Source organism: Thunnus maccoyii, chromosome 10 (genome assembly GCF_910596095.1).
Source record: "Thunnus maccoyii chromosome 10, fThuMac1.1, whole genome shotgun sequence".
In the NCBI taxonomy this organism is placed as follows: domain Eukaryota; kingdom Metazoa; phylum Chordata; class Actinopteri; order Scombriformes; family Scombridae; genus Thunnus; species Thunnus maccoyii.
This window is the reverse complement of record NC_056542.1, coordinates 17,686,144-17,705,456: the sequence shown is the minus strand read 5'-3', so window position 1 is coordinate 17,705,456 and position 19,313 is coordinate 17,686,144. Positions and strand designations below refer to the sequence as shown.

Genomic DNA, 19,313 nt, shown 5'->3' with positions numbered 1-19,313 from the left:
CTCCAATTACAGCAAAACAGCCGACACTACGAAAACGTCCGAATAATGACAATGAGCCAAAACACTTCCCATGATTTTGGCTTTAAGGTGCAGAATGCTAATTGGGTGTGTTGTCTGAGAGCGTGTCCAGCTTCTCGTGTTTATATGCCTATATGAAACCCTAACCCTCAACCCAATCCCACGTGTGTCTGAGTGTGTGTGTCCAGTTGGCTAATGGTAGTATAATTTCTTTGCGGCTCGGGGCCATTCCTCTGGTGAGTCCCTAAAGCCCTGATCACTTTAACACAGTTCCCTCTATCTCTCCCTCTCTAGTCCTCCTCGCTTGCTCTGCCTAATAAAGGCGTCCTACTGCTCTTTCTAAGCTTCTAAGTCACGTCATATGATGGTGAACACATACACACACACGCGCATAGATTTCACATGAGACACCACAGGAATGTTTTTGGCATAAAAACCTTTGATTTACTAAAACAGCACTCCACATATGCTTGGGAAATAGATGATAGTGTCACTCGTATGTGTGTATGCGACTCTTTCTCCATATGTTTTAACTGTGATATGGATTGTATGACTGGTGGAAGGTATTTGTCATACAGTGTGTGTGTATCTTTGATGTGGGAGTACACCTCTGCACACATACCTGATCGGGGAAGAATTCCAACAGAAAAGGGCCCAGAAGAATTATGCCCAAACTCTCTGGATCCAGCTTACTCTTCACCAGACTGACACTAAGCAGGCACAAATATAGACAAATAGTTAGATAAGTAAGGAAGTAAATAAGACGCAGAGAAAAACAGATCAGGAAACAGGAAAAGAGAGTGGAGGTAGGAAGGTAGCCATCAGCAATGCACAAAATAACAGTCTGTGATGTTTTATGTATGAAACCAGTCAGATTTACGATCACCTCATCATTCAGTGTGGACTTATGATGCATGTTTTGGTGAGTGCGTGCATGTTTTCATGAAGACCGTGGTGCAACTAAATATACCTCTTTCCAGACATTCCTGCGTGTTAGATCAGTGTTATTATTCAGCTGATAAAAAAAAAAATTTTGGTCAGATTGCCCTTTTAAGGCAGCGAGAGGGGAAGCAAGGTTTGTACTCAGACACAGAGGGAGAAGGGAATGATTGTTGCTTCATCTATTGATATTTACAAGTAGTATGTGCAGCGGAATGGCATGAAGAGAAGATGCTGACCCTGCTGAAGTGTCATTGAGCAACACTCCGAATCCCTGAAGAACATCCCCAAAGGATCAATAAAATATCTCGTTATTATCAATGAGCGATTGTTTGTTGATGTGGATGTATGACTGCTTATGACTCCATTTAAAACTGGATTGGACATGAGATGATGTTGCCTCGTGTCCAACCCGTCCTCCTGTTTGGGTTGCCATCAGCTGATGTTTGTCTGGACTGGTGTATGTGTATGATTTACAACTGTGTCAGTATTTTCAATGTTACATTTGCTTCGATTGCTCGAATTGGGAATTTTTATCTTTCAACACAAGTTTCTGTCCATGCTGGAGAAACAAGAACTACATATCACTTGAAAATGATATTGAGTTAACATTTTTACGGACACAGTAATGATACCTTAGGGGGATTATAAGGGAATAAGAGATTTGTTGGAAAAACATGCAGGAAAAATGTCACACTGCTACGAAGTTTACATAAAAAAAAAAAAAATCTTAAGATCATAAAAAACATGTTTTCTTGTTTGAGTATGAATAACCCTATTCCAGACACTACAAAGCAAATGATGCAGACACTTTGATGGCTTGGAGCGATATCTTGAGTTTTGCAGAGAACATTGTCCACTAGTTTACCGCAAGTGGCAGCAGCTGACTGTCATAGACAGGGTGCGGAATTAACACGCGCCATGCGCCAAATGCGGGTAGATTTTCCGTTTGGCAAATAAATCTCAAGAAGCTATCCGCCACACTGGCGGCTAATGATTGCTCCAAAATAGTCATGTAATAAAATATCTGGCATGATGGCTTGGAGGAAATGACTCATGTTTGTCCCTATACAGTGTAAATACATGCACCATACATGCTTTTTATGCTGCCAACAGTGCAACAAAACTGTAGGAGTGCTTGAGATGGTCTGATGCAAAGGAACGCCAGCCACAGACCGTGTCAAGGCCCCCCCAGTTGCCCCAGAGTACTAAAGATGCTCCTTTTTTCACACGATAGAACCCCTGCAATAACTCTCTTGTTGTGTGGTAAAGAATGAGAGTAGCCTGTTTGCAGTGGGAGTCTCCTCCCAGAATGCTCTGTTGTGTTGTGATGTATCGGCCATCTGGGGGTCTGCAGAGCAGATCAGTGGTCCAGCTACGTGGCCAGGCCCTCGGCTGCAGCGTTAGGGCTTACTGTTCCTCAGACGAGAACGTGCTTCTGTTTGAAGCGGCACTTTAAAGTGTTTCCTCCCTCTTTCAGTCTTTCTTCCTGCCGTTAATGATCTCCCCTCTAAGCCTCTGTTTCTGACTTTCTTTCTTTTCGCTCTTTCTTTCTTCCTGCGCTTTTATAGTGGGCTCTCTCTGGTCTTACTTTATAGTAGCCTGGTAGTGAAACATGAGCACAGGGCTGCTGACCTGGCCTGGCCGTGACTTAGGAGTTAGAACTTTAGAAGCTCTACAGGTGCCACACACACACACGCGCTAAAATACAGACACACACATAAAGCCTTGGACATGCAAGCACTTACTACTCGGGCTCCGAGACAAGGTCAAGGGCTTTCATCACATCCTCCAGCAGGGACTCTGGGATGAAGCCATTATCTGGAGAAAGAGAGAGAGAGAGCGAAAAACATAAAGAGAGAGCGAAACACTGGCTGACTTGGGACAGAACATAAAATACAGGCTTTTTAGTAAGAGAGCTAGAAAGCAGGGGAAGCCTTCACCTACATACATATGGCAAAGCGCTTTTTACATCACGGGCCCCCGGGGAATTAATTCATCTGACACAACATAACCCACACAAACAAAAACACACACACACACCTTGTCCTTTCTCTCTGACCTACATTCCATGGCAATGATGATTGCTTTACCTGAGAGGAGAAGATTTAAACACTAACATGTGCTTCTACCCTTGTGTGTCTGTGTGCATTCAGTGTGTGTCTCATTTAAACGCTTGCATGTGAGCCTGTGTGGCCTGTTGTTTAGATACATACATAAACCTCCAATGTGTTGTGAAGAAGATTAACTGACAAGCGCTCCGGTTGTCCAATCTCAAGCAATTCAATCTCCCTTATTCAGTGCCAGATGTTATTCTCCCTCAGTGACAATTGACAGTTTGACAACAAGCAGGGAGGGCTAACACACACACACACTCCACAGGGACAATGACAAACACTGAATATTAAGGAACATGTTGAGACAGTGGGTTGCTGAGGGCATACGTCTGGTGTGAGTCACTGCAGTATGTGTGACTGTGTCTGGCGCCCTTTTTCCACAACACAGTGAGCTGTGCTGACTCTACATGTGACACAGACAGATTTATGGCCCTTTTACACAGCACTCAACTGTGCTGCTTTGCTGGAGCATGTGTGTATAAACTACAGTGCGTGAATGTGTATGCGTCATGCATGTATGTCGAGTAAATCCGCCTTGCATGTGTGTATACTGTACGTGTGCGTTTAAATCTGTGGGTACACCTAGTTGATGCTTGTGTTTGTGTGTGAGGAAAAGACCAGATGGTGTGCAGGATGTCCTGGCAGATGAGAGCAGAAGTGGATCTAAGAACATGGAAAACTGGATTCTGTGCAACAGGAAGACGGATGAAGAACCGGGGGGAAAAAGATGACAGACAGTTTGTCATTTAGTTATGTTTACATATTTGTTGACAAAGTGGCTGGAGCAAGACTGCTTTCAGCTGGCAGGATTTATCTCACTGTAACATCGCATTGCACCACATATACACAGATCTTTACAAATCTGCATGTCGTTCCTACAAGCCGGATAATGAATAATGTTTATGGCAAAAGAGAGCAGAGCACTTCATTTCTCAATAAAAACACATTTATATTAAAAGGTATGCGCCATTTATTCAGGTCCTCAAGCTGAACACTCTTGCAACATGGATTGCTCTAAGTGTTAGTATAGTGCATAGTGTGACTCCCTACATCTCTCTACATCTTGTCTCCAGAGCAGAAGAAAAACATTACACAACAGATGGTAAGGCTAAATGTTTCATTTCAACTCTTTCTTCCTAAGTGCTCATGAACACACACGCACATCCCTCCCTATAATCTCGAGGCTACGTAAATTAACGTTGCAGATTAGAACTCTGACTTTTAGCTCATCTCTTAATCTTTCTATTGTCATTGTGTCACTCTCTGTGTCCTTCCCCTCGCCAAGAAAGAAAAAAATTAGGTTTTAGGAAAACGAGGATGAGAGCGAAAGAGCAGGATGGTTGACTCAGCTGTAAGAGGAGCTGATCTCACCAACCTAAACAACAACAGTGGGGATGAGAGTGGAGAAACAGATCTTCGTTCCGCCTGTAGAAGAAAAATAACGGAAAAATGAACAAGAAAGAAGAAGCGAGGAGGCCAGTGGAGGTTATAAATGCATCTGCTCGACCAGGAAGAAGGGAAGAGAAAGACAACAAGGCCAGGATATTGTGGGTGTAGCCTTGTGAGAATGAAAGCATTAGTTAAAGCACATCTGTGTGGCATGATTTTCGTATAGCTGGTGTACTAATGAGCACATAAAGTATAATGACCAATAAAAACAAGTGTGCAGGGCCTGAGGGGTGGGAGATATGAATGATTAATGCAATAATGATCATATGTACAATATACGGTATATGATGAAAACACTTGTTCATTACCTTCAGGATCAAATGACTGGAAGACCCTCCTTGCCTGTTCTGATGGAGACTCTGGACCTACCAGGGACATCTCCTGTAGAGAGAGACAGCCAGGAAGACAGGTGAAAGATAGAAAGATACAGAGATAAATGGAGACAAAGGAGGAGGAGAAAAAAAAAGAAGAAAAGAGTGTAAGGTGAGAGACTGTGGATGACAAGATGAAGGGGTTTGACCCAAAAGTGATGAAGTACAGATTTGTGACTAAAGTGAAGAGACAGGGAAAGTTGCAGACAGAGAACAGAGCATTTAGGAGTGGAGGAATTAGATCACATTATAGGAAAATGCGGCTTCATCAGTGCTGAAACATTAGAACAGCTGAGTGCAGGGTGAAGCGACCAGACAATCGTCTAGATCTACTCACAACTAACAGATTGTGAGCACTCTTGTCAAGGCTTAGCAAGTATTATTAATGTAGACTGTGAATCTATGTGTGTGTGTGTGTGTGTGACTGTAATCTAAGGGGCCAGTGCAATCACCGGAGTCCATTGGGTTATTAACTGATTTTCTGATAAAGTTAGACGGCTTGTTTTCACTCCAAAGACGGCATGTTTTCACTCCAAACACACAATCAGGAAATCAAGTCTTACATATACACCCTGTGATTTATGACAAGATCTACAATGTTTGTTTGTTAGTGAAGTTTAGAGGGAGTCGTGTTGGCAGGGAGAGCAGAAATGAGGGAGTGAGTATGTGCATCTACAAGAGGGTGATGCCCCTTATGACTTGGCTTACAATGTACAGTATATGCTGATTAGCTGAACAATCCCTTACTCTCTCCACACTAAAAGGACTTAGTATACTTCGAACAAAGTGTTTGTCAGATTTTGTAACAGCATCTGAAACTCCCTCTGCTAACACCTTTCCAATGTCAGAATGGGGAGCGGGGGGGTTCATCTTTTTGCAGCTTCCCAAAACCGACAATCCAACAAGCATGTTTCAACTTCAATGGCCAGGTCTACAAAGGCAAGAAAGAAGGCAGGGTTTGAACTTCTATCTCAAAATTTTCATTTTTGGAGAGATAAGTGAGGCAGTGTGACGAAGGCAGGAGGAGGATATGGTGGCGAGCTTTTCACCCCACCTTTGAGTGTGGTCGCTCAGATCAAGTATAAACACTTTTGCTTTCAGATGTGGTTGCGTGAAACGTTGAAAAACCGAGTTCGTTTTAAGCATATGGAACTCTTAATACTCGAAAACCAGAGATGTGACAGATCTAATGGGATAGAAATGTCTTCTCATTCCCTCTCTAATCTTAGATTTTAAGCATTATCTGATATCTGTAAACTTACTGTTGGATTTTATCCACAGCTTACAGTAAATTGAATAAGCATTAGTTTCCGATAAGCGATATTGCAAGCAAACAATAATAATAAAGAGTGCAAGGGTAAGTGTCAGAGTTCCTTGAAAATATTTCGACTGGATAACCATTTAGAGAAGAGTAAGGAAAAGAAAAAAGCTCAGAGAAGATAGAGGGGATATTTTTCCGAGAGAAGATAAAATGAGATTTATCTCGAAACGATGGCTTTTCAGCCTTGAGCGGTCACACACTCACGCAAAGTGTGTAGGCGAGAGTCAGAGGGTTCTCACTGTTCTTCCATACAAGTGAGGGAGGGAGCGTATTTATGACAACGAAGGGCTGGACAAACACAAAATGTTTTTGGAGAGCAAATGAACCCTGCTCATCTCCTTTAGCTGGCCTTTATTAAAGCTTGAGCCTCAGATCCACGCGGGCTGCTAGGGTTTCACGGTCCACTTATTACTGTACTTGGGGCTTACGCAGGGAGAGGGGAGAGAGAGGGAGAGTGGGGTTCAGGGGGACACGATGAGAAGAGATGACTCCCAGCTGCTCGCTCTTCAGATGCAAAGAAAAACAGGCACAGACCGGCGAACACACGCTCACACGCTGTTCTGTCACACAGAGTATAGCAAGGCCCTGATGTGTTAACATTACAGGCTCCATAAATCTGACGGTAGATTTGTCATTTGCTAGATATGCCTGTATTTCACTTATAGGGGTGGACAAGGGTCATTTTGCTGTCCCAGAAGGAAAGAGGTGCTGAAAATGTCCGTTAATGGTCCACTTCATGTCTTAAGATGGAGTCAATAAATGTAGGATTAACAGTGAAGAATGTGCCTTGCAACACGAACTGTTTTGTTAAACTGTAATTCTGCCCTACATTAGAACTAAGAAAATATGTCTCTGCCCAAAGTGATTAGAGGTTTTAATTGATTTTAAGGCTGCCATATACAATTCCAAAGTCCAGTGAGCCTCATCAAACAAAGCTCAGTTACAGTTTATTATCTTTCAAGGCAGGATGGACACATTCTGTGTGAATCACTGTTACAGGATGTCAACACTACACCAGAAATAGTCATCAACAGACAAAGCAAAATCTACCATTATGGCTAGTCTATACACGCTTATATGGAGTTAAAGAGCACATAGCGAAGAATAGAAAAGATAATGACTCACGAGAGCGTCAGAACATGTACAGAGGCTAACAATAATGGCAGCAGAGATTACGTGATTATGTGTGTGTGTGTGATGACAGGTCTGCTTGGCCGTCTTTGATCTGTGTTTTATTAGAGGCCTGAGGAAGATGCTGCTGAGTTGGAAAACATGTCATGGAGCTAACATGCTCTGCAGGGAGGATGTGTGTGTGTGTGTGTGTGTATTTGTCTTTCCTCTAAAATCCATTGCGTTACTATGATGAGTGTGCATTTGTGTCTGAGTCAGTGTGAGAGACAGAATTTGTGTAATAATTAGGCCTGTTCCCTGCAAACATTTATTTACTTATATTAAAGAGCCAGACTATATTTGGCGCAAACATGCATTCTCTTGCAGGGATACGGTACAACACACACACAAAGACCTGGCATCAGTGCAACTCTGTGTGTGTGTGCGTAAATAAGTGTGCCTTATGAAATCAAGGAGCACATTCCAATCTCCATGGTTCGACTTTTTTGCACAAACCCTTGACCCCCTTAACAGAGCAACAACAAGCTACTCAACATAGGAACAAAGTAAGAACAACACACGCACACACACACCACACCAAGAACTTAAAAACATAAAAGTAATGCAGAACATTTGCTCTGAGAAAAAACAGAATTCATTTAATGAAAACATGTTTTGTTAAACAGCCAGCAATGTCAAATGACCGCAAACACTTAAGCAATGTGTGTGAGTGTGTGTTTCTCTTTGGTCAAGTCAAGATGACTAACACATCCAAACTTGTCCTTTCGCAAAAGATCAAATCTAACTGTACTGTATGCGCTATACAGTATAAGTGTGTGATTCTGTTTTCTTGCTCTCTCCCTACTAGACTGAATAGCTCGCTTAGGACGACAACTCTTCCCCTGTAGAGGCCTTTTTACCTTGTTTCTCCTGCCCAGTTTCACCCCTCTTTACCTGCCTTTTCCTGTGCTAAGTAGGTACTTCAGTTTTGGAGTATTTCCTTCCCTCCCACCCTTGACTTTTTCTTCTGTTCTTCCTTCCCTCCCCTCTTTCATCCTTTATCTCTACATACAGGTAGCTACTTCAGGAAGGACAGGTAGGTGTACTTTACTAGAGTTACTCTTTCTTTCCCTCCGGTCCACCCAAAGAGCTTTTGTATATGCTGAGAGGCTTTGAGTGGCCACAGAGTGAGTCTGAAGGGATCGGTTTCAAGACAACAAAGCAGAGGTCTCGGACAGCGTCTCCTGCCTTGTTCCTAGCGGGCACTGGCAGCCTCACTACATGACAGGCTGAGGAGGGACTCTGTGTGTAAGGTTTCGTATGTGTGCTGGTATGTGTGTTTGTTTTGTTCACCTTAACTCGCCTGCGTCCCATGTGATTACAAGCACAGAAAACAATGGAAAACCTATCCCGCTTTCTGTATAAAGCAGTGCATGCAGTATCTACTGTATGTTTGTGTGTGTGTGTTCCAGGTGTGATAGACAGAACAAAGTAGTGATTTATGGAGCTGTCTTGGATGAGAAAGACTGTCTCACCAAAAAAGAGAGGAGACACCAGAGAATAGTTACATAGTGCAATGATGGGTCCTCTAACGGAAAACAACACACAGGGGAAAAGGAAGAATAATGCAGCACACACACACTGACACAGACAGCCTTTCATCTTTCTACAATGGCTCTTGGTCTGACCTGTCAAGGATTATTAATGACTGTTAATGTACACCGCTTTGTTATTTTGTGTTAATGTGTGGCCCGCACCCTGTGATCATCCTTTTTGAACAGAAAGCACAAAATTTTGATCTTGTTTTCTAGTCCTCTTGCAGTTCATTTTATCATTTCATTACCATCGTTATATTCACGTTCTCCTGTATACAGTTATTTTTTCATCTTTTCATGATAATATTCAAATTTGTTTTTCTTTGACCTGACCCAACTACCTTACATTTAATTTTGCTTTGGCTATTAATCAACTTGCTTAATTGAATATTATTGTTTTTTTTTACTTTTATGATGATATTATCTTATCCTATTATGGTTTTACACATTTTTACGTTTGTTGTCAAATATAAAGATTCTGGCTGTTAAGAACTGCAATGAAGTTTCTGTTTTATACATAAAGAGTTTGGTCTTTTATGCAGTGAATAACAGTGAAAAACAGCTCATTTGCTGCATTGTGTATATCAGAAAATCTTGTGATAATGATTTCACCCACATTGTGAGTCCCTGATGACAACACTGTGGTATGTATCTGTGGTTATTCCAATAAAGCCTCTTTGAGTTAAACTGACCCACATTAACTGTGTCTCCACACTTGTGTTTCATGTCCCTGCGCTCACAAACCCTTGAAGGACATTTCCAGTGTGTGTGAGTGTGTGTCTGCACAGGCAGAAACTGGAGTCTTAAGGGACACAGAGCGCCACAGAGGCTGCTCTCTCTCTCATAGTAAATCACTGACCCAGAACACAACTACTGTACACACACACACACACACGCTCACAAAAAACACACATGTGACTCCCTCGAGAAGGGGAGATACAGCCTGTGAACCTCATCACTCAGCGAGAGGAGAGTAAAGAGTGATGAGAAATGTCACAGGAGGATCACCACCCTGCTACCCCCTTTCCTGAGTGACTACTGCACTACTCTTTAAAGTGCATCCTTCCTTTCTACTTCCCTTCTTCCTCTTCCCTTCTCATGGGGGACCAATCATCTGAAGAGGTTAGTTGAGGTGCGCTGGGGAATGCTTTACTTGGGCAACAGATCCACCGTGCACTGAGTGGATAGTTACTTCAAAGACAAGAAGAGGAAAAAGGAAGGAAGAAAGAATCCCTTCTTAAACATATTGCATGATATGTCTCATCCATCACCCATCCCGCTTCTCCTTCATTCTCTTTCTGTCTGTCTTTCTTCCTTTCTCTCCCTCCTCTGGCGTCTCAGAAAGTCTTGTCCAAAAACAGATCCCATTACATACCATTATACACACACACACACACACACACACATTAATACAACAGAGAAGAGTGTGTGGGGGGTGTTGTGGGTGAGGATCAGACATGGTGGAATGGCCTTTGTGTAGGTAGATTAGATAAAAACACTAATGCTATTAAGCTGATGGTCTGAAAGCCACAGTCACACACTGACAGCAACTCAGGGGAATACACACCCGTCCCCAATGGCAGACAGAAGGAGCCGTTGACACATCAGTGGCAGGGATCAAGTTTTCTGCTTTTGTGGGGATGGCTCTATATCGGAGCTAAAAGCTACATAACCAGGTAACGCGTATTTTTGTATCACAAAGCCTGGGAAATCTCAGTGTGCCTCAAATTAGCTCTAAACATAGATTCGCTGTCGAGGAGGACAGGGTGACACTGAGTGAGGTCTACCAGCAGAGCGCCTTGCCCTGAGTCTTCCCCCTTCAGCTTGGGCTCAAAGTTGTAGAGCCCATTACTGCCAGCACAGTGTAGCGTAAGCCATGTACATCAGTATATATATGCATGTGTGTGTGTTTTCAAGTGAGTTCCCAGTCTCCAGCGGGACAAATGGATCCAGATGGGAACTCTGGAATCACATTCCCTACAGGAAGCCATCCACCTGAAGCCACATACACACACACACACACAACGCTAATGCTAATCAGTATTAGGTTCCCTGTGCTCTGGAATGTGTGTGTAAGAGTCAGACTGTGGTGTGTGTATATGTGAACATGTCACTAGTGCCGGGGGAGTTGTAGCAATCGGTAAGTCATCAGTGCATGCATGATGACTCTAGGTCATCACTGAGCCAACATATGATTCACTTGCCTAGCAGGCTTGAGCTTTATGCATGTAACGGAGCTTTTAATCAATGGTATATTAAGGGTGTGGCAATGTGATGGAGATGACTCTCAGGGATTTTTCTGCCTCTCTGGTGCCATTTTAACAACAGCAGGGAGAATTGATTTGCTACAACTAAACCTGCCAGCTTTAATACACAAGCTACACCAATGTATCAAGTTACATGTTCACTGATAGAGATGATAAACATGCTTGTTTGAGTGCAAGCTTGGTGTGTCCATGCATATGCACACAGCAGTACTTATACAACTTGAGATCTGATGATTCATGCCCCAAAGTAGCCTTACTGTTGCTAGGCTAGCGAGTGTCTTAAAGTCTGTTTATAGTAAGTGTGTTAGAGTCAGTCAGCACAAAAAGTGTTGGTTAGTCCAGTTTAACCTGCAGGAGTTTCTGAAGGCTCCTGTAACATGTTTTTCTGCCATGGGGGAAATAAATTTATGATGAGTGAAAATGAGTCTCTACTGCAGAAATGGAATATGTCAAGCTGCCAAATACCACTGTCACAGATGATAAGGAGCTCAAAAAGACAAACAGGCAGTCTTATAAATGTTAACTGCCGGAGAAAATATTTTTTTTACCACTTCCAAGAGCCTGGTAGGAGAGTATGTGAGTATGTCACTATACTATGATGCAAGTTATATTCATAAAGTAACATTATTTTTCCAAAAACAGCTGTTGTAAAAGGGAGGGGGGTTGTCTTACAATCCAGGTTGCCTTATATTTGTAGTATTATTTATATTCGTATCTCAAGCCTGAGTATATTATGCCATTGAGAGCTAATGTGACTAAACACATTGAAAAACACTTGAGGAGAAGAAGGATGAGCTAAAAGTCAAGCTAGCTCTGACCACTGACTGCTGGACAACTCTCCAAAACAAATGCTACGCCACAACTTCTCTGAAAAATTAACCGGTTAGTTATCGGTCAATAGGTATCAGTCTGTTAAAAGCAAAATTAACCGAAACTGACATCCTAGCATAAGTGTATATGTCAGTTGTTGCAGTAGGAGCAGAATCTCTTGGCCCCTTTTCTTGGAACCCGGCAACCTTTTAGAAACTCAGGAATTTTACCTGGATTTGAATCACAAGAACCTGGTTCCAGTTTTGTTTCCAGGACCATAGTTCCTGCCACAAAACTACCTGGTCTGGGATAACACTTTCTGAAGGCTCAGCACAGAGTGTCACAAACATAAGCCTCCAGACTGCAACAACTTGTGTAGAGAGTCTGCATGTGAGCACTAGTTGTTACAATATGAGAATGTTATTGACGTGTAAACAACAGCCATGCAGTCAAATTCCAGACTAGTCAACGAGGCAGAGATTAGATGAGTGAGCGAAACAGAGCCAACTCTTAAGCTTGCCATTTGTTGTGGTTATGTACTGAAGTAGAAAAATAATCCGAAAAACACGAAGCTATCTTGCCTTTCTGGCATTTATAATCTCTCTTTTCACTTCTGAACATTTCCTTTTTTTCAAATTTCAGTCACAGTTGTCTTGTTGCATGCAAGATTATGTCCAAAACCAAGCCTTTGCTTTCAAATCTGTTATTGGTCTAATTTAGCTAATTCTATTATCGCTTAAGATTAAGTGGAGAACCAAACATGAACTAGAACTTTTAGTTCCTAAGTGCTGTTTCTGAGGCTCTTAGGCTCCTGGTATTATTTTGTGCAGCAAAAAAATGTCTTTCTGAACAAATGCCAGGACAAGAAAATGTTGATCCATTTTGTTGGAATTAAAGGATAAGTTCACATATTTTCCAAGTCTGTCTTAAAACAATACTAACATGCCCAAATGTAAACTGAAAGTGTTATCAGTTGTTTTAATCAATCCTCCTGTCCATACTGGCCATAAAGACATCCCTTTCTAAAGTGATTTCAATATAACTGACGGTAGACAAATTCTGCAGTCCTATTTCTGTACAAAAAATGGTTCAACACTCCCACCAAAGGTAATATGATACTTCAGCTTTCTTAGTGCTTCTTAGCATTTCAAGTGGATATCTTCCAAAGTTATTGTATTTTTAGTATGAAAATGTCTTCTTTTTGTTACTGTTTCTCCACTACAGAAGTTATCCTTTAACCTGACAGTGAGGGTAGACAGAAGTTTACTGTAAATGGATGCTCTTGTTGGAGTCTAAATTCAGCAGTTTACATCATGGCTATACATCATGTACTACAAACCATTTCGTTTATCACAGATGGTTGATTAATTGAAGATGTGTGGTTTTGTGAGGGTGTGTGTTTCTTAGTACGTGAGAAAGAAAGAACATGAAGATGACTATGTGCATATGCCTGCACTTGTTAAGTTCCTTTTTGGAAACTGCTTTTTTCCCTTAATGCTGGATAGGTGGAAAGCCAAGAAACAGCCCTGGCCATATATGACTATCTCCTGTGCTCATTTTTCCCTCCCCTCCTTTTCTGCCTCTTTTTTTCCCCCACATTGATATCTGACCTGCACTATATTAAATCTGTTAAGCACATTCCATATTTTGGTTTTTCTAACCTGCTGAGGAGACTGGCTTATATTACACACTGTGTGTCTCTGTGTGTGAAATATGCCTTTCCTCGCTTATGGATGAGTGTATTGAACTTGCCTTGGTGAAAAACACAGAGAGGTGAGTTTCACTGCCAAGGATCCAAATAGGGAACTTTGGAGATTTAAGGAATGCCCCGACCTGAAACATACACACACACACACACACACACACACACACACACACAGACACACACACACACACACACACACACAAAGAAAAGGAATGTGTAACAAATGAATGTCTATTTTGAGTAATTCTCATTATGAATCAGAAACTGATTACAGTTTAACACAAGTTCATGGAGTACATTCATATTTGAACAGAGATGTCATGTTATAGTATATGAACAGCATATTATTTCTCTGGGCCCTCAACAAATAGGTCTGTGTAATGAAATGTATATTACAAATATTAAGACACAACTCAATTTCACTAGCCGGTTTTCTAATTATTTACTTGTTCTTCTTAATTGGAGCATCACATCAAGCTAAAAGTTTCTCAATTTTACAAGAAAACCAAATCATCATACAATGCACATGTGAACAGCTCTTCCCTAATGTGATACAAATTGATCACTTAAATCACTCTTCACAGCCCTCTTATCACTTTGGCAACCACCTTGCTATTAACTTATTATAGCTACATGTCTCAAGTTTCAACTTGAGCTTTTTTGGGTATGCTTGTATTGGCAATGATGAATAAATAGCCAAGATTCCTGTTTTGCAATATCAATAAATAACACTGTCGCGACACATGTAATTTTAAATCTCTTTTGTGATCTATTTGTAGCAAATGTGTGTTCCAGTACATGTGTGCCAGAAAGTTAAAGTGCAGTGAGAGAGAGAGAGAGAGAATGGGGAGTCTGCAGTGAGTCCAGTGGGATTGTTACTTCCGAACACATATTTTCACACGGGATCTCAAAGTGTGGCGTGTAGTCCACATATTGGAAATGTCCCACACCTCAAAGTCACAAGTAACAGTGAGCATATGCTTGTTTATTTGTATTCTAGCACTCTCTCATTTCACACAGCAGGTGTCCCTCTTAATTCATAGTCAGTGTTCATCAAAAAACGGAAATCCACAAATCCACTGCAGATTTACCATGGGCATGTATTTGTTTGTACTTTTGCATTATGTCAATGGAGACTGTGTGTATAGTATCTGTACCTTGCAGTAGCGTAGTGACTCCATAAGCGTGAGGAAGCCAACTGATGCCTGTTTATGAATACCATGTAGTTCTGCAAGAGAGAAAAAAAACTGAATTAGTTAGGTCATCCAAAACCAGTACTAATTTGTGCTTTTGTGCAATGCTGTGGGATCGAAGAATTATTGCCCTCTGGTGGATATGATTCAGATCTGGGGCCATAAACTTGAGTTTTGTGAGTGTGATATGTGTGCATGTGTCTGTTCAGTGAGTTTGATGTGTTTGTGTGTATGCAATCATTTCATGGAGGTCTTACTCATGCCAGAGCACTCCCTGTCGCCATCCCAAACATTAGAAACAGCGTGGCCAGTTACAAGGAGGTTCACCAAGCTCTGACTGCAAAATATAAATAGAACAAGAGTATAAAGGGAATTGCAGATAAAATATCAAGATATCCTGTAGCCTTTAGCATGGAAAAAGGGGCCTTGCAATAATGTAGAACTCCCTATGTCAGTATAACACAAGTACAAAAGGTGTTTATGTACCTGCCATGGCCATGGACAGGGTCTATGAGAGGCTCCATCGTGTCCTGGATCTCATTTCTTATATTCTCTATGCCCTGCACAGACAGCACCAGAAGACAGAAATCTGAATTTCATTTTTTGTTTATCTCAACATTCATGCAACACACAGGAAAATGACTCAAAATGATACAAAACATGATTAAAAGCTAATGAATAGAAGGAAAATCTTATTTCTGGTTTAAAAAAAAGAAAGAAAAAAAAAAGGAACTTCATTCAAATAATTCAGTAAATGTGGCAGCGAAAACAACCTCATGCTTTCCAATCAGCCCTTAAAATGTCCATCAACATCTACTTATTCTGTTTATTGTACCTTGGTGAGTATGACAGAGTAGAGGAAAAGCAAGACTCCACAGCACCCTCTCCAGGTGTGGTAGAGAGACAACATCTCCTCTCTGAGATCAGACACTAACACGACAGTGCGCTTGCTGCAGGAGGAAAACAAACATAAGGATGATTTATGAAGCGCTCAAAAGACAGAAGATTTGCTGGGTTTTGGGAAGTCACGGTCAATGAGACAAATGGATTTATTGCATTTGTCCCATGCCAGGTTGTGGAAGATAACTTTCACAATAGGGCAGAAATAAATTAAATGCATCAGGGGACAACGTTAAATCTGATCTTGTCAGTTTGGAGCCGTCTCCGTCTTTTGCTCCAACTTGGAAAGCTTGCTAGTGAAGTTGTCTGTCTTAGTTAGCATGCACTTCTTCAACGTGAGTCAGCACTGCTTTTTGCTGACTGTGGTCTCAGCTGCCAGTACGCTTCTGGCAAATGCAGCCTTGCATTCATTTAGCTTGAGCGTGTGTGACAGACAGTATGTGTGTGAGAAAGGTAGTGAGAGGTAGTTTTTTTTTTTTATTAGGCAATCAATGAAAGTGCTGAGTCTGCAACTTGTGAGCCGAGTGAAATAGCTAATTCAATGTGAAAGCCAATTCTTGCAGAATAGATGAATCAAATACCTCTCCACCCTCGCCTGAAATATGTAGCCGTCTATCTCAATACTGCATATTGGCAATTGTAAAACCAGGATTTGTGAAGTCTCAATCCCTCCAGAAACCCACAATGTTACTTAATGCCAAGATTATCTGTGTTAAGAAGAGACAGTCATGACTATAAAGATGCAAGGTGTTAGCTGTGGTGAGAATACTAAGTGTCACTTACTGGAGAACACTGTGAAATCGTTCAAAGCCAAGGTCCTCAGCAGCCAAAGCAGCTAAGCACAAGAAAACAGACATATACTGTAGTATCAAAGCATGACACAGCAAAACGTCCATTCTGTATAATGGTTATTAGAGTTACTATTTTTGTTATCAATTGTAAAGACGAGGCTTGCGTGAATGAGTGAGCATTCATGTTTGTGCACTGTTATTCTGAATGTACATCTTGCATGGGAATGTAACAGACGTAGGACTCACTGGGTGGCTGCTCCTGTGGCGGCTGGCTGCTCTCTGGCTCTGGCAAGTCCTGTGTTTGCGACTGTGGCTGTGTCTGCGTGTTAGTATGTGTGCTAGTATGTGGGCTCTGTCCCTTGGCCCAGGTCACCAGGCAGAACCCTGTGGAGGGGCTGGAACAGGCGGACTCCAGGATTTCACTCAGCGTGGAACACAGGGCTGTTTTCTGCTCCTCCTCTAAACAGGCACAAACAAACAAATGCATTATTCAAGAAGTCATGCAACTATATAGAATAATTGAAAAAACAATGGTTTGAATGTTTTTGTGGACAATCTACCTGAAATGTGTCTCCAGTTGGAACCTTCTCTGTTAAACAGAATGGTCTTTAAGAGGAAAGCCTGCAAAGAAACACAAAATCAGCCTTCAAAATGTGCAACAAAATATTCCACGGCGTATGCTACAGTCACTTGTACAAAAACTCTGATGTCTGCCCTCATAGACTCATACTGCGCACTTACAGAAAGTGTGGATAGTTCTGTACAACTGCAATGTTGCAGACAAAATTGTTTCATTCCTCACAACAATATTTTAAGCACCTCCACTAACTGAGCATGTAGAGGACAGTGAAGGGTCATAATACTGCACAGAAGCTGAACTGAACCATACCTGCACAGGCGCAATGACAGCACATGGCCCTCCTTCAAACTGCTCCAGTGCAGTGTGCTCATTCTCACTGAAGACAAACCCTGCATAGACAAAAGAAATGACAAAAGAGCAACTATATTTTTTTCCTCCAGAGATAAGGAAAAACAAAGTGCATGCATGGTCATATCCAAGGTCACAGTGCGAATTCAGGCTAAACCCAGGGAAACCAACCATATGCAGATGTAGGAATGATTATGTACAAGTATTCATACCAACCAAACACACATACAACAGCAGGGGATTTTACACGAGGATCTAACAACTGAAATTACCTGTTAACTGTACTCTTTTAGTTAGAATTATACCTGGATACACTGCTTATGTTTTATAGCCGTTATGCCTGAGGAGCAGGATTGTGTTCATATTTAGTTTGACATTGATTGACATGTATGGAGGTGTATTATATTTGTTCTTTCACTCTCATTGTGTTATTGTACTTGTTTGTTATGTTTGTAGTGTCTTGTAAGCCCATGCAGGCTTGGGCACCATGACACTTTGAAATAAATTACCCACCTACCATAATCATACTGAAACTAAGCATCATACCTTGTGTCCATCTTCGGAAGATGGAGGCAGACACTCCTCCACTGGAGGGTCTCCCCCAAACCAGATCCACCACCTCTTTATTTAACTCGGACATGATCACTTTCACTGCCGGGAAATCCACAGGCACTCCCTCTGAAGTCCAACAGCCACGTGGGGATAATTGAGGTCTGTTGAGACCAGCTTGCTAGCTCTTCCCGTGGTTGACAGCCCACTTCTCTCGGCAGGTAGAGCCGGTGGCATTGGCCACAAGCTACCTGTGTGGAACGACACAGTCTTCGTTTAGTAGCTGGCAGGAAACTGGCGGGTAGGAATGACATCAACGTAGCTATAGCAGCCTGCCAATTGATGGAAAAGAAACATGCGTTAAGCTTACTGTTTATATGGGTACCCAGTTTTCAGCACATATTACTTAACTGCATTTTTAAGACACAGAGGTGCGATAGAAAACTAGTTTATACATCCATAAATATACTGACTATATTATTTTAAAAGCTAAAAAGCTAACAGCTACGTTAATGTCAAATGGTTACAACGGATAGTTACCGATTACAGCGCAGGCAGTGGCATAACGGTTAGCTACTTCTGTTGCCTTGTCACATGATTGTGACATTAATGTGAGAATGATAACGGCAAGTTTTTAACAGCTGAGTTGTCCTGATAATGTCAGCAGTTAGCATTAGCATCACTAGTAGTAGCGGCTAATCTCTCATTGCTATGCCATTCAGTTGCTTCTCACACTACAGCGACGCCGATAGTTGATATATGAATTCATACCGTTTATCAATAGATAGATAACGTTAAATCTTAATTACCTTGTATTCACAGTCGAGTAAAGGGATTCCGTATTAATTATGTATTTTGGTGGCAATTTACTATCCCCAGCGTCTGTCATCCGTTTATTTACAACAAATTGTAAAAAAAAAACTGTGCGTGCGTACATTTGACGTGTCTGCCCATTGGTTGAAATCTAGAAAGTTCCAGGTGCGTCAAGGGGTACATTTTCAACGTGTTGTGTCATTGGTCTACAGACTTGTCAATCATAGTGAGGTCCCGCCTCCAAGCAGAGACCCGTTCAATACATTTAAAACCCAGCCCTAAATAATCAGTCCCACGGAGAAAGAAAATTTAAATCATGGAAGTGTTTGGTTTCTTCAGGGATAAAGCAGACGTTTAAAACACTGTTCGTTTTTTTCTCGAACCGTTTAAGTATTCAATTTTTTGCACTTCAGTGTGAAAAAAACCCCTATTCAGCA

At 41.6% G+C, this 19,313-nt stretch overlaps 1 protein-coding gene across 3 annotated transcripts in view; it reads right to left on the bottom strand.

The window, feature by feature from the left end:
* The window catches only part of mindy3 (MINDY lysine 48 deubiquitinase 3), a 21,468-nt gene extending 2,298 nt beyond the window's left edge, over positions 1–19,170 (bottom strand). Inside the window, exons 1-14 of one of the 3 annotated variants that reach the window (XM_042423146.1) lie at positions 18,873–19,170; positions 18,061–18,395; positions 17,476–17,555; positions 17,147–17,207; positions 16,833–17,045; positions 16,579–16,630; positions 15,731–15,845; positions 15,382–15,455; positions 15,153–15,232; positions 14,860–14,930; positions 13,750–13,830; positions 4,832–4,904; positions 2,706–2,778; positions 641–728 (exon numbers count right to left, since the gene is read on the bottom strand). In XM_042423146.1, the coding sequence (XP_042279080.1) occupies positions 641–728; positions 2,706–2,778; positions 4,832–4,904; positions 13,750–13,830; positions 14,860–14,930; positions 15,153–15,232; positions 15,382–15,455; positions 15,731–15,845; positions 16,579–16,630; positions 16,833–17,045; positions 17,147–17,207; positions 17,476–17,555; positions 18,061–18,154 (1,155 nt within the window). In that variant the 5' untranslated portion in view covers positions 18,155–18,395; positions 18,873–19,170. Of the gene's footprint in view, positions 1–640; positions 729–2,705; positions 2,779–4,831; positions 4,905–13,749; positions 13,831–14,859; positions 14,931–15,152; positions 15,233–15,381; positions 15,456–15,730; positions 15,846–16,578; positions 16,631–16,832; positions 17,046–17,146; positions 17,208–17,475; positions 17,556–18,060; positions 18,396–18,603; positions 18,803–18,872 lie in introns of those variants that run through there. The other 2 variants (XM_042423148.1, XM_042423147.1) reach the window with 2 other exon arrangements.
* Between the last annotated feature and the right edge of the window lie 143 nt (positions 19,171–19,313).